This window comes from Asterias amurensis, chromosome 1 (assembly GCF_032118995.1).
Source record: "Asterias amurensis chromosome 1, ASM3211899v1".
In the NCBI taxonomy this organism is placed as follows: domain Eukaryota; kingdom Metazoa; phylum Echinodermata; class Asteroidea; order Forcipulatida; family Asteriidae; genus Asterias; species Asterias amurensis.
Window position 1 is genome coordinate 10,403,783 of NC_092648.1, and position 15,220 is coordinate 10,419,002.

General features: G+C 39.1%; 1 protein-coding gene across 1 annotated transcript in view; it reads left to right on the forward strand.

Annotated features, from left to right (window-relative positions):
* The window catches only part of LOC139945260 (WD repeat-containing protein 27-like), a 95,706-nt gene that overhangs the window by 42,627 nt on the left and 37,859 nt on the right, over nucleotides 1–15,220 (forward strand). The window contains exon 23 of the mRNA XM_071942592.1: nucleotides 6,462–6,560. Within this exon, the coding sequence (XP_071798693.1) occupies nucleotides 6,462–6,560 (99 nt within the window). The remainder of the gene's footprint in view (nucleotides 1–6,461; nucleotides 6,561–15,220) is intronic.

A 15,220-nucleotide genomic window follows, 5' to 3' on the forward strand; every position in this document is an offset into this window, starting at 1 on the left:
CCATCCGATTTCCTACCTTCCGACCTGGGCCCAATTTCAAAGAGCTGCTTAAGCACAAAATTTCGCTTAAGCAAAAATATCCTTGCTTAGTAAAATCAGATTACGGGCCAAGACTCCACTCAATTGTTATGCTAAGTACACAACAGCTAAATACCAGTCACAAGCAATGTATATGGCATGAAATTTTGGCCAGTAACATCTGTAAAATAATCGAGCTATTTTCAAGCTTAAGCATTTGTTTTGCTTAAGCAGCTCTATGAAACTGGCCCCAGGTAGTAGTTAAAAAGCAGGACAGTTCTTTTCAGAGCTGGGAAATCTCCCGAATTCTGAAAATCTACTCTGAGCATGGAGGTTCTACCTCCATGCAATGCCTCAAATCCCATACACCGTATAATGTGTATGTTTTGAACAGTGACTGCTCTATATTCCCACTCCCCTGTGTTCCAACACCCCTATTTTTAGAAAACCCCTTATGATTTACACGCTAGTGTTATGGTTAGGGTTCGGGTTAGGAATATAGTGTTAGAGTAACAGTGAGGGTTAGTGGTAGGGTCATAGGGTTATAGGGTTAGGGTAAGGGTCAGAGTAAGGGTTATTGTTAGGGTTAGGGTAAGAGTTAGGGTTAGTGGTATGGTTAGGGTTAGGGTCAGATATACATGTAGGGTTAGGGTTAGTGTCAGAGTTTTAAATGTAGTGTTAGTGTTAGGGTTAAGGGTTAGTGATATGGTTAGGTTTAGGGTACGGCATGTTGGGTTAGGGTTGTGATTAAGATTAAGAAGATTCACTAGGGGTGGTGGAACATAGCGGTCTCAAAACATAGGGATGTCTTAACGTAGGGGTGTAGTCTTTTCAATGAGCTACATGTATTAGTGAAGCGTTTCATTCAATCTCACCCCCTCCCTCTCCAACTTAAAAGATTGAGGATGTGTTAGGTTATTAGTGTCTTAATGGCCTGTTGATGGCCTCATCAGAGCCAATAGCAGGAACACGGGCGAATGTTGTCACATTAACTAATGTGATTGCGTTTAACCTTCTACTGGAGACGGAGAGTCTGAGCCAGCGTTGCAGAAAAAAAACATGAGACGGATATTTTGAAGCGCTTGAGGAAGCAAGGTTGAGCGCTTTTTTTTTGTGGAAGGATTTTGCAATCACAGTTGTCGTGGTACCTTCCTGCCTGGAGTTAGTGTTGATTTCCTGGTAAGACGCTCTCGCAGATAGAATGTTTGAAATGTGGGACATTGAGATGGGGTCATCAATTGCAGTTGGTTGAGCCTGTGAGGACACGTTTGGTATTTGTCAAAGACCAGTCTTCTCACTTGGTGTATCTCAACATATGCATAAAATAACAATCCGGTGAAAATTTTGGCTCAATTGGTCTTTGAATTTGCACGAGAACAATGAAAGAAAAAACACCCTTGTTTGCATATTTGTGTGTGCGTCCAGATGCCTAATAAAAGGCTTGAACAGCTGAAGTCTTTTATTATTTGAGTGAGAAATTACCTCTTTCTCAAAAACTAGGTTACTTCAGAGGGAGCCGTTTCTCAAAATGTTTTATACTATCAACAGCTCCCAATTGCTTGTTACCAAGTAAGTCTTTTATGCTAAAGTTTATTTTGAGTAATTACCAATAGTGTCCAGTGCCTTTAAGGAAAATCTAAATTCTGTGATTACAAGGATATCAATTCACTACACATCTAAAGACAATTTGTCAAAATTAGTTCAGGACAACCAGCCGATATTTGGCGCCTTGGACGTGGTTTTTACTCGCCGTTAATTCGCCTCGTTTGAAATTGGGTGTCGGAGAAAATATGGGTAAAGTTCACAGTGCCTGGGGTTACATTTGTTTACAAACTGCAGTGACTTAGATCTCTTTCTACTGGAATTCACAAGCAGGGGGATCTCTACATATTTCACTATCTATAAGTTACACATCTCACTTATATACAATGACCTTCAAACCTTTCAGATCTCTTAATAACTCAAGTTTTTTTATACTAAGGGAATCAATGTGTGGTGAAGAGGTTTTCAATTAGTGGTTTAATCCCAACGAGGCCTGGTTCTTGATAATTTTACCAAGACGAAGTCGAGGTAAATTATAAAGAACCAGGCCTCGGCAGGTTAAAACCACTAGTCATGCTAGTTGAAAACCGATTCAACACACTTTGATTCCCATTCATAAATACCTTTTCGGTCAAAAACATCATCACTTTTTGGTCAAAAAGTAAAATAAATGCAAAAATTATAATTGTTAAATGATTTCTCGGGTAAACAACTTCTTATAAGGGAATGCTGTGCGCGTCGCGCGTATCACGTGATGTGGCACAATTGTTTCAGCCGTTGCTCTCAACCAATAGGAATGAAGAAACTGTCTTACAAGCACAGGTGCAAGGTCGCGTGTCACACCCATTAATTAACACTTTTTACCGGTCATAAACAAAGGTTTATACACACCCATGTGACGCCCTCTCCACCAGTACGAATAGCGAAACTGTCTGAGGTATTTATTAGTATACATTTAATCAGCTCAGTGGTGTACATTGGCAAAGGGATTGCTTTTAGTTATTCAGAACATCTAGAAATTCACTGAGTTATTTGATATGTCGAGATTCACCAAGTGAGACAATGGTCTTTGACAATTACCAAAGGTCCATGCCTTTAACGCGGGTTTCCCGATCTTGCAAATCTTAATAAGAAAAGTAGATAATGGACAATTAGTGGTACCTGGCTGGTCTTTGACAATTACCAGAGGTGTCCAGCTAAGTGTCATGAAGGTGTTCATGATGTAATTCAATATATTCACGATCTTCATTTATTCAAACATTGAGAAATTCAGTTATTCAAATATTTAATTATATTAATTTAATCAAACTATATCATCAGTAAATTCAACCATTTTAGATACATAAACATGTACAATATTCTGTTTTTCAATGTCAAAAAGTTCCTTTATCATTCAAACATTCCGTTCATGATATTCAGATCTACAGTATTGAGACATCTAAAATTTACCTCTACAATCGTTGGTGACACATTTTACGCACTAGAACCAACTATCAAGCAGTGAAAGTGCAATGTGTGAACTACTTCAGCCACCCTAGACCCTAGACACAGTTGGCACCTTCCCTTGAAGTGATTGTCACTTCTTGTAAAGAGACCAATTTCAAGAGGATTCAGTGACAAATCCTCCAATACAATAGAAAGGCTCGTACATCCGGAACTTTGTCTGTAATCGATGCCTTTCTTCCAGTGGAAGCCAGTCGATTGTCATTGCTGATTTCCTATAAGTGATAATTAGGGGCAGACACATTATACATCAGACAATTCAGTACTACACTGTAAGTTCGGATTGTAGTGATACACTCCCCCCCCCCCCCTACACACCAAGCCTTGTACATGTAGATAATTAATTCACCACATTAGCCCGGATCATACTTCATGCGAATGCAAAACGAATTTCGACGGCACATGGCTGCCCTTGTATTGAATGTTTTGCACGAGTTGAGCACAAATCAATTGATGCGAATTATTCATTGCGAATTTGTGACATCAAAATTCATATCCATTCGCATTTTGAGGAATTATGAACCGGGCTTATCTTAAATACCTTTATCTTGAAGTAATTTGGGGGAATGCGGTTGGGGAGTATGTATCATTTCCCTGGGGTTGGTAGACCCACACAGAGACTCTTACAGACTGTCCTGGTGCAAGTACTTTGTTTCGATTTGCAACAAGAAAACAAGAACAAAAGCCAATTACATGCTGACTGGAAATGTTTATGACAGATGTCCCAATAGACATGCTGTAGTTCCCATGAATGTCTTTAGTGTCTCAGATGTATTGACAAGGGTCTTTAAAACAACTTAAGGGTTCCGCTATACATGTACATGTAAGTGAAAAAAATTGTACAGGAAAGTTTGTGACAGGTTTCTGCTCTTGAGAAAATAGAAAATAAGCTGTTGAAAACTGCTTACCAGCCAAAAGTATTTTAACATGGTATAAATACAAAAAGTAGATAATGGCTTGATGTTTCCACCCTAGCAAAGTCTTTCTTGAAGGCTAAATGGGGAGAGCAGGACTCGAACCTGCAGCTTCCAGATAAACGTTCTGGTGCGCTACCAATTGAGGTATACTACATGTAGCCCTGTGTTGCAGTCGATCTAGAAGCCGATCGGAGCATACTGATCGACACGTCGAGTTGAAACCAACGGTTCTTTTCAGAACCACCCCAACTCATAAGAGATAGTCATTACCTGGTGTTACCGCAAACCTTTCCATATCATGATATTCGTCTTACTGTAGTTTGATTTCTGATTGTTGTGGCTTTGGAAAAAATCAGAAAGCATGTGATTAAATGTACTGAATAGTCTTATTACAGCCTGTAGTACACCATGTGTACCTATGTTCGTCAGGCCTTGAAATGTGCCTACTTTATTCAAACAAATATCATGCCTGATCTTGGCAGTCTCCCTATTTTGTCATTTCTTTGTTCGTGGGGTGCCTGACAGAACCCAAAGCAAGTCACTGACCGGTCCAAACAAGAGTTTCATAACATGCTGCAATATACAAATACCACATCCCCAAATAAAGCCGTGACTTGGCCCCGAGTCATCACAAACCCTTAGAAGCATTGGATTGTTACTAATTTAGTGATGAATCATCAGTCCCTGCGGGGTTCCCGCCATTACACCGTCTCCTTCCAAAAACTCTGGAATATGCTTGATCTTTACCTGAAAGGTTCCTTGGATGTAAAGAAAGTGCCTTTTTGATCAAGGAAGTATGTTGTTGTATCCTATACTGGCTCTTCAATTCTGTGTATGAGTCAACGTTTTGCAAACTTTCTTTCTCACCGCTTTGAAACTTTTTTTCTCATATCGATGCTGCTTGCCAGTTTTCTGATGGGCTGCTTTGAAACCATCAACCCTGTGAGACAAATGAATGAATGATTAAAATGCCATTGTGGATATTCTCTTGTGTACAGATGTTACAATGTCACGGCCCAGCGGAGCATTTCGGCGTTCCACTGGATTGCTAGTCTTGGTTCCAAGACCTTCCCAAGGATCAATTCCAACTAAAGAATGCGTCACACACTATCCTTGGTTCTCATAAAAATGGACCAGTTTCAACAATAAAGGGTGCTGCTATCATAGTTTGACTTTTACCTTCAGTGATCCTCAGTCGCGATGAAAACAGAAAGACCAAAACAAATTCAGAACGACCGATAAAATCAGAATGACCAATACACATTCAGTACTATTACAAATACTGTTAAATTATTTGGGGTTGAACAAAGACGAATTGAGCAGAGCGGGATTTGAACTAACAACCTCCAGATTAAGAAACAAGTGCTCTACCAACTGAGCTATCTAATCTAGCCCTTTATGTTGGCGGTCTCCCATTTTGTCAACATCTTTGATCGGGAGCCAGTCACAGTTACCTGTTTACGATACTACCTGGGACAAGAAATAAATATGTCATTGCATAGCTCATTTTTCACCGCCTCTTTAATAAAGCAACATCCAAAATAAATTTGATATTCTTAAAATAGTGAGCAAGTAGGAGTGATGTTGGTTTTGTTTTTTTGTCCATGGAATAAATCTTATAACAGGTGGGTTGAATTCAGTGCGCAGCCAGACAATCAAGAGTATTATTTCCCCCATCTGAATTGTTCACGACTGTTTAAAATCAAAGCCATATTGTGTAGGCCAACTCTCTTTGTACCCCCCCTAAGAAAAAACGAGAACAAGAATCTAATAACCACAATAATACGGGGTACCTGTGGCCCACATATGTGTAGATTGGCATTGGAGTAATGCCCGGAGGGTTGACCTCCATTGGCTAGGCAATTGTCTCATCAGTGCATTAGGGATTTAGCCAGTATCTGATATATTATTTGAGTGGGTTTATAATTTGAGAAAGCTGTTGATGATTGTGGATGAGTTTGTTGTGGGGGAACCTGAACTTCCTGTTTGGACATGTTGGAGAATGTGTTTAATAGAGACGGAATGACTTCCTAAAATATCGGAGGTTGACAACCTTTTCTTTTGGCATAGGCCTATACTTGTAATTTGAGACAGGGCTAGATTCGGGGGAGGGGGAGGGAGATGGAGAGTTCACAGAACCTTGATCTTAGTTTATGTATTGTACTAAGTTTAATAAACTGCAAGTGCAAAGAACACTGACCTTGTAAATTTAAAAAAACAAAACTTAAAACTTTCAAAATTCATAACTTTTTATTGAAAGTTAGAAATGCCAACTCTCTTTCTGTATAAACATATACACATAAGCCCCTTGAGTACCTTGTTGGCAGTTACGTGCGCTAAATAAGACTTGTGATTTTTTAGTTGCAATATAAAGACATCAAGTGAAAACTAATTGAGCATTACTTAAACAAAATTTACTGCTAAATCATCGATGTATTTTTGTTAATCTTCACCATTTTCTTGTTGGCTCTCTTTGTTTAGGCGTACATATTTGATGTCCGAGCTGGTACCTATATTCAGAAGCTGTCAGGACACACGGATGTCATCTCTGATGTTGCATTCCATCCCTTGTACCCAGAGGTAAGTCATGTCATGCCCCATTACTCATGCCTTCTTTAGACAGTGAGAAAGCAGGTCATTATTCAAGCTTTAATTGACCCCGTTCGACTGTATTTATGGAAACATTGGTCGTAAAATTAGATTGAGGATGGCGATGTCAATGAGGCGATGAAATGGACATGCTCAGAGCTGTGTATTGAAAGATGTTATTTAAAGTTAATAAATGGATATAAAACACACTTCTATAGTTGTTTGTAATCATCGGTCAGGTTCAAAACGATCAGTTTAAGAGACACTTCAATATGGCTGCCGACTTGGCAACTGCTAATGTAGTTACCAACACAGGAGGGCGGTATAAAAATTATCTTGACAAAAGAGTTCCGACAACTGGCAGCTATCATTTAAGCATATATAAGCATTTATGTGCACACAGTGCCAGACTAGACTACTGTTTGCTACTTTTGGACCGAAAATGACCTCTAGTATCCATGTGACCAACGAAAAACACGTCATTTTTATGTCGCAACTCTTCCAATACATAATTACATGTATGGACTTACTCTGGACACACACATGGCCTTGCCCTTGGCTGTGTGGTGAATTCAGGTTAGCTCCTTAATCAATTGATGTGACTTTTATCATAAGGATCAACCAATGAGGTGGCCTGGAAAAATGTATTTCTGAAACAGGTGTAGCATTTTTACTCTCACATCATCATTATCATCTTTCGTCCTTGGAAGCTGCTTGGATGAAATGGTGCCAGGTTGCTTTGTCCCTCATGAGTTGTTGGGTCTCGTTTAGATTGAAATATGTGTCTTTGGTGATGGTGTCTGGGTACTCACACATACATGTACATGTAGGAAAACAAAAGAACAGCCCTTTTCATGTGGTAAACAAGGTATTTGAAACACTGTTGAGTCTGACCGCCCTTGAAATCAAAATTTAAATCACTTAGTGTTTGTGTCACGAACAGGATATAGAGGAAGCCGTACAATTTTTTGAGAAAGTTAAAAATGGAATTGATTTTCCTGCTGCTTAGTGCTGGTTATTCTTAGGCTGCGAAGACCACAGTGAAATATGTGGGCGGAAATAAAAACCCCTGTTTATGGCTCATGTGCCTCTCGATGCAAGGGGGAGGTTCAGCCAAGTTTTCAGTGGGAAAGAGTCTTAGCTTCGGAAAGGTGTGTGTTTGTAGGTACCTGACCTGGCTAGGGTGACTCATATCCCACTCTGGTGCTCCTTGGCACCGCTGCCAAACTTGAGTGGGTTGTTGGAAGGGGGGTGGGTTGTTTATTAAGAAAATATTGAAAATATTGATTAAGAATAGTGTTGGAATTGAACTGCGTCCGATTTCACTAAAAGTTGCTAAGCACATCATGACCATGCTCACCAGAACAGGGTTACCAGCCAAATTACCATGTCACATGTACAATTTGTGACTGGTATTTTGCTCTTTTTTTTTGCCAAGCATAAACTTGTTTAGCAATATTTTCTGCTTTTAAAAGCAGCTCTATGATATGACATTGGGCCCTGGTTGTTAGTGATAATGTTAATGGAATAAACGGTGTCTGAATTGACGGCCACAGCTTCTGGCTGGATCGAGGCATCATCGTGAGTTGAAGTGTAAGACGTCCTTAGAGGCAATCTTAGAGTGCGTTCGTTTAGCTTCCCGGGGTCGGCCCCGTTGTGTGGCGTGTTTTTTTTTTCCAGGACAAACGTGGGTAATTATCTGCACACGTTTGTCCTGGAAAAAAAACACGCCACACACCGGGGTCGACCCAGGGAAGCTAAACGAACGCACCCAAAGTAACAACTGTAGCGTAATAGTTAAAGAAAATATATTTATTGAGTGCATTGTGCTGAATCAATTTGATGGATCTTTACATCATTAATAGTTCAACAAACAATTAATAGTAAGACAGACCCATTCATTTGTAATTTGACTTCACATTTGATGTCGACAAATGATGCACTTTACACCATTTGAACTTTGGATAAGATTTTTCATCCCACTTTCAGACAGACTTGGACCTACGTATGTACAGGTGTAGGAAGTTTTTTCTTTTCACTTCGATTGTACACAACAATTTGGTCCAGTAAATATTTTGAGCTACAAGCATTTGAGCATTGACAAGCACTGCGGTCTTGTGGCTTCTCAACCCAAATTCTAGCCCTGGGATGTGATGCCAGATAAACTTGAGTGGAATTGATGGTGCATTTAAGATTTGTCCAAATAGTAAACATCTTCCACCAGTGATGTTAATTAAAAGTGAAACTTGAGTCACATTCACAATGTTCTTATTTCATCCGCCGTCATGTTGTGAACATTTTTAAGTGTGTGGGTGGGATCGGGTCGAGATTTGGGTGGGAATGAGTAGAGTTTCCGCTTCAATTAACTTATGGTAAGGAATCAAATTAGAGTCGTGTTTGTGCTTGTTTCATTCCGGTTTTGAAAGCCTACCCATAGCTTCCAGATTGCGTGATACTCAAGTAAATTTTAGGTTCCTTCTCATTTTTGTTGGATTTAAATCCGTCCGCGTGACGGATACATTTTGGTTTTGGGTTCCTTTTTGTGTTTTTTTCTGTCATCCTGCTTTTGAAGCCCATGAGGTCTATCTGCTGCCCTCTGTTGATTAGTGTTTTGAGCTGTGTCCACCCAATGACATTTATCAAGGATGGTAATATAATTGAGATCCACTGTGTTGTTTGACGATCAAAGATTCATTTTGGTTTGGTATTTTTTTTTTCTTTTTCTGTTTTTCTTTCTGTCGTCCTGCTTTGGACGGCCTTGAGGTCTAGCTGCTGCCCTCCGTTGTTTAGAGTTGTTAGCAGTGTCCACTTAGTGACATTGAGGATGGTAACATAAGAGATCCAGTGTGAAGTTTGGCGATGAAAGGAATTCCTTGGTTTGGAAGCGCACTGCTACTAAAAACAAAAGTCCAAATAATGGGAGATCAAAGTGAAGTCCTCAACTTGTTGGGTAGATAATTGTGTTGGGGGGGGGGTGTGTGTTTCAAACCAGTACTTGTGAGGTCCTTTAAACAACGGAGCATTGCTTCCATGCAAGGTTGTCTTTGTTCATGTGGTTCTTGATGTACCCTGGAAAGGACTTTTTTTGACGGGTACCAAGAACTGTATCTTGTAGTTGTAGTTTTTATGGAAGGAATTTGTAAATAGCAATGTTTCTCTAAATGTATCTGAGAAAACTCCTTTAAATTATGGTATTGATACTTTGGGTGTTTTAATTGAAATATGTTTATTGTGTTTTATTGAATGTGTCCTTTAATAAGGGGAAATACAGCCTTGTCCTGACAGGAATGACCTATCAGGCCTGATTCTGAACAATGATATTTCTAGTTCTTGTTCCTCAATCAATTGAGGTTTTTGTTTGATCTGGGACATTTAGACAGGGTTGAGCATTAAAGAGATGAAGTCAAAATTACTGTCTTTGGTTATGTAAACAGTTAGGTTTTCGTTATGAGTCAATGAGAAACAAATAGAAATACATTGTGAATAAATATGAACAAACGATTGTAAATTTTTAGGTTGAAACTAACAAAAGTAAAGAAGTAAAAATTTAAAACTTGAAAAAGTTTCAGCTTGTTTCACCCATTTGGTAAGTAAAAGGCAAAAAACTCATTCAAAATATTTATTCCTAGTTTTGATTTAACATTGATGACTTGGCAGCCATTTCCCATTGACTGGCAATATTTAACATCACAGGATGTTCAATACTTAAATACAAAGTTCCCGTCATTAAATTAATTAATTTGTCAAGTTGACAAATTACACACAGGAATCATACACATGCACGTCCCCGTCAAGAAATATGACTGCAAAACATTGACATTTATCAGGGCAATCCCAAAATCAATTTGTATGTTCGTAAATCGTAATAAATTTATCTTCCTGTTTATCACAAAATACTTTTCCTGTTGTGCCTTTCTATAGCCAGCTGATTATTCCCAAGCTGCCAATCTTGAACTTATGTTCAAAGTGACAGTTCTAGGGTAATTCACATTTTAACATAACTCACACATATGGCCTGACTCACAACTAAAAAAATTCCAAATCATTCAAACAGAGGCTTGTCTTATTACCAAGTTTATTTATTTATTTATTTCCTGTATTTACCCAGGGTGAGCCAAATCAATATAAATAACTGGTTTCCATTTGGGCCCTGCATATTAAAGTTAAGAACAAATAATTTATCATATTAAAAAGTAGACAGACGTAGTCACAAGTTAAGAAAACATGAACCCATTACTCCAGCTATGTTATGTCTCCATTGGTGTCCTATTCATTCTCGCCATTCTTACATGTACATGTAGCATGACTGGAAATGACCACACTGAATTGCGTTGTCTGATCCACCTTTGCGTTTACACTTGTTTCCGGAATCCACTTTGCTGAATCTGATCCATCATTTGCAGGGGTCAACCCTCCTCAAAATGTGGATTGAAAATGCAGGATCTTGAGCAAGGGCCCAATTTCATAGAGCTGCCATGCTTATAAGCACAACAAAATAAGCTTACCAGAATAAGGTTACCAGCCAAAATACCATGTCACTTGCACCATTTACTGGTACCCAGCTAAATCTTGCTAATTATTGCTACATAAGTACAAAATCTGTAAGCAAAATTTTTGGCTATAAGCAGCCTTATGAAATTTGGCTCCGGTCTGATCCTGCTGTTGTGCATTTGCACCAGCTGTTAAGCCACATTGCAGGACCATACTCTGGTCTGATTCCTTTCTGGATCAAGTGTAAACCGGGTCATACTGTCCCATTCCTCGCATGTTTCCATTTATGATTGCTCAGTAAACAAAAAATAGTTGCTTGATGTCCGTCTCTGATGGACCAAGTGTAAAAGTGCACTTTCCTGAACCCTTTGCATGGATACAAATATTTGTATGGCTAAAATGCGGTCGGACTGACTGACTTTGTAGTCAAACCTAGCGGGGTTGAAACAGTCACCACACCCTAGGGTCAAACCATTCTATTAGGGACCATTATGGCTCCAATCATAACACAGTCCACATGTGTGCCAAGTGGAATCATCATAACAATACTCCCTATCTACCCACATTGAGTTTGACATCAAAGTTTCCTCTGCCCTTGGGTTCAATTACCCCGTGGCTTCAGTCTCTCCTCTCCTCCAAGGTCTACATGTATGGAGTCCTCCAGAGGCCTACCTTTATCATTGACAGTTGGATAAACTCATCATAAACACCTCTACCCACCAGGGTTTTCCCTACTTTGTTAGTGACGAGCAGGACCAGTTTTGTCATTTCACCAGTCCGTCACCTTTTTCACTGGTCCATAATTCAAATGATATAGGGATGCTTTTCAACACTGGACTAGCCAGCCGGACCACTTTGAGAGAATTTTGACATGGTGTTAACTGCAATTTGGCCAGCCGACCATTGTTAAAGGCGCTGGACACTGTTGATATTTACTCAAAATAATTGTTAGCATACATGTACAAACTAACTTGGTAACAAGTAATGGAGAGCTGTTGGTAGTATAAAACATTGTGAGAAACAGCTCCCTCTGAAGTAACATAGTTTTTGAGAAAGAAGTAATTTCTCGCTAAAATATTTGAATTAAATTCGAGCATCTGAAAACACAACTTGTGCCACAAGGGTGTTTTTTCCTTCCATTATTCTCTCGCAACTTCGACGACCAATTGAGCTCGATTTTTCACAGCACAGGTTTGTTATTTTATGCGTATGTTGAGATACACCAAGTGAGAAGACTGGTCTATGACAATTACCAATAGTGTCCAGTGTCTTTAAGAGAGAATGTTGCCCATCCATATTAACTCCCTTAAAAATAATCCACATGTTTGCACCATGCAAGTGTTTTTCAATCAGTTTTCTTTTTGGGGAAACACAGATGTACCCTGGGGGTACTAGAAGTATATATTTTTGATTCTTATGGAAACAGCTGGTCCAACCTTGCATGTTAACTGTATGATTTTGCCCCCAGGTCATTGTTGACAGGTCACTATGTTTTAACACTACATTTACATTAGATCCAGAAAGGTGGTTCAGAACAGGTTCTGATCCTGCAATGTGGATCAACAGCTACATATGTACATGTAGTGTAAACGCAAAAAAGCAGGATCAGACCCCTACTCGGTAAACATGTACATATTGTATGTAATCTACTTCTGACACTGCAAAAGTTTTCAGTCACGTGGCACTATGTTCAAACAAAATCATGCAGCCCTGAGATTGTTGACATTCAGCCCGGGGTATGAGATTAGACCCCTTGCATTGGCCGCCATCTTTGATGAAACGTGCACTCATGAAATGCTATCATTGGCTAAGAGTCCTGCGCAGTGTGTACACGCGAGCACTTTTGCATTGTTTGTCATCAAAGATGGCTGTCAACATTGACTTTATCGCAAATACTTGGTATGCGCACGTTAGGCGTGGAATGAGGTGCATGCTGGTCTAGCTAGTGATCAAGTTCAATCGCTAGCTAGACCAGGGCCCAATTTCATAGAGCTGCTTAAGCAAAAAAATTGCTTAAGCACGAAAATAGCTTGCTTATTTTACACATGTTACTGGCCAAAATTTCATGACATGTACATTGCTCGTGACTAATATTACGCTGTTGTTTACTTAGCATAACAATTGAGTGGAGTCTTAGCCGGTAATCTGATTTTACAAAGCAAAGATTTGTTTGCTTAAGCAAATTTTTTTGCTTAAGCAGCTCTATGAAATTGGGCCCTGCATGCACCTCATTTAACAGTAAGCGCTTGCGCAATGGGTATTTGCAAAAAGGTCTATAGTCAATGATGTCATGTGCAAGTCATCTTCAGGTCACACGAGCACTCGAGCAGAGCTGCCAACTTTTCCTGATTCTGCAGAAAATGAACCAATAATTCCACGTTCTGATGAGCAAATTTGGACACTCTTTCCCTTTTATGTTGAATGTACAGTATTGCTAAATATCTCCCTAATTGTTGTTTAAACAATCTGAACATCTGCTCTATGTGTACGTGTAATCCTAAGTGACTGCACAATTACATCCTACTATGTACTCTATCCCCCTGTAGTACTCGTACAAAACACAAACATTGCCTCCAGCACTTCCATAACAACTTAATACAATCAAAGTTAATGTCCAAATGGGTTATGATGCTCAGCTGCAATCAGCCAATTCTGCCTTCATTTCCCGTCCACTATTTGTAATCCCCTTGAATTTTAGATACACTTGTAGTGCTCATCACTGTTGTTAGCATGGAATCATAAGGGATTGGCTATTAACTGTAAATGCCTGATACGTGACTGACCATACATTTTTTTTAAAGAAGGTGTCGGTATTCTTTACATAGAAGTGGGGGGGTCAACGATTGGTAAATACTCCAAACATTAATTACCTTAAAGCAGAAGCACTGCAGCTGTTGATAGTTCAAATTTGAAAAAGAATTTCCCTTTGAAGTATTATGGTTGGATAGTTTTCCACACCATATCATTTGACTCTGAGAAACAATTAATTTATGCATTTCTCAGATTTCTGGGGGTTTGTGTCTGCTGGTGAATGCTGCGGCCAACAATGGGGTTGGTACCGCGCTGTCGCTCTCACTAAGCATGAAATGAATTCAACGTTCTTGTGAAAATACTGTTACATTTTCCGGCTGTTTCCTCAGCAAGTAGACACTGTCATCTGAGACTTTCACATGTGACTTTTCTTGTATCTTTCTTTATGATTGATTTGGGGTTGAAACATGGACTAGAGTCTTTTTATTAATTTTTTTTATTTTATTTTTATAAATTCTTTATATGTAGCAATTCCAGCTGTTTAACTAGGGTTTATTCTCATTGTTTTTAATTACTGATTGTTGTGTACAAATTCTGCATTTATTACATGTTTACTGTATTTTCTCTTGGGTGTTTTAACTGTATGGATTTTAGTAGGTTTTCTTTTAATTGTTGAGCGCCCAGGAGCATGTTTACATGGATGGGCGCTGTACAAATGTCCATTATTATTATTACGTATACGTATTATTATTATAATTATTAGTGGGAATTGAACCAACGACCTCCGGTTCAACGTACCCACACTCTACAAGCTGTGAGGCCATAAGGGCCTATAACTGTTAACTGTCGTGTAGTCGGGGATCACACCAAGTTTAGCAGTTCTGTCTATAAATCAGCATTGCATTGACAATAACCAATCTGTGACCCAATATCTCTCAATGCAGGTCATTTGCCTGAAAGGGATCTGCTTGCTTTGTATACTAAACCTTCCTTTAATAATGGTAAACTTAACTGGGATGTTTGCGTTTTTTAAAGTCACCTGGACATATAATTTGTTTTCTTTCAAACATAAGAGTATATGCTTACGAACAATAAAACAATTTTTTTAGTAATTGTTTGTCACGATTATATGTTAAAAAAATATATAAAGTTGTTTGGAGGGCTGACTCCGCCTACCCCTTTTGTGACGTCATTCAAGGCAGACTTGGCCTGCAATGCGTATAGTAAACACACGTGCAAAGTACATATACGTCCAAGTCGTGAGTTGGTACATTTCAAAAAGTGTTTTTCTGCATTCAGCAGCAATACACCTGGTCGGCATTGCCGGAAAAAAACTTTTTTTTTTTTTTTTTAAACGTACAAACTCACGACTTGGTCCGTACATGTACTTTGCAATTGTGTTTACTCTA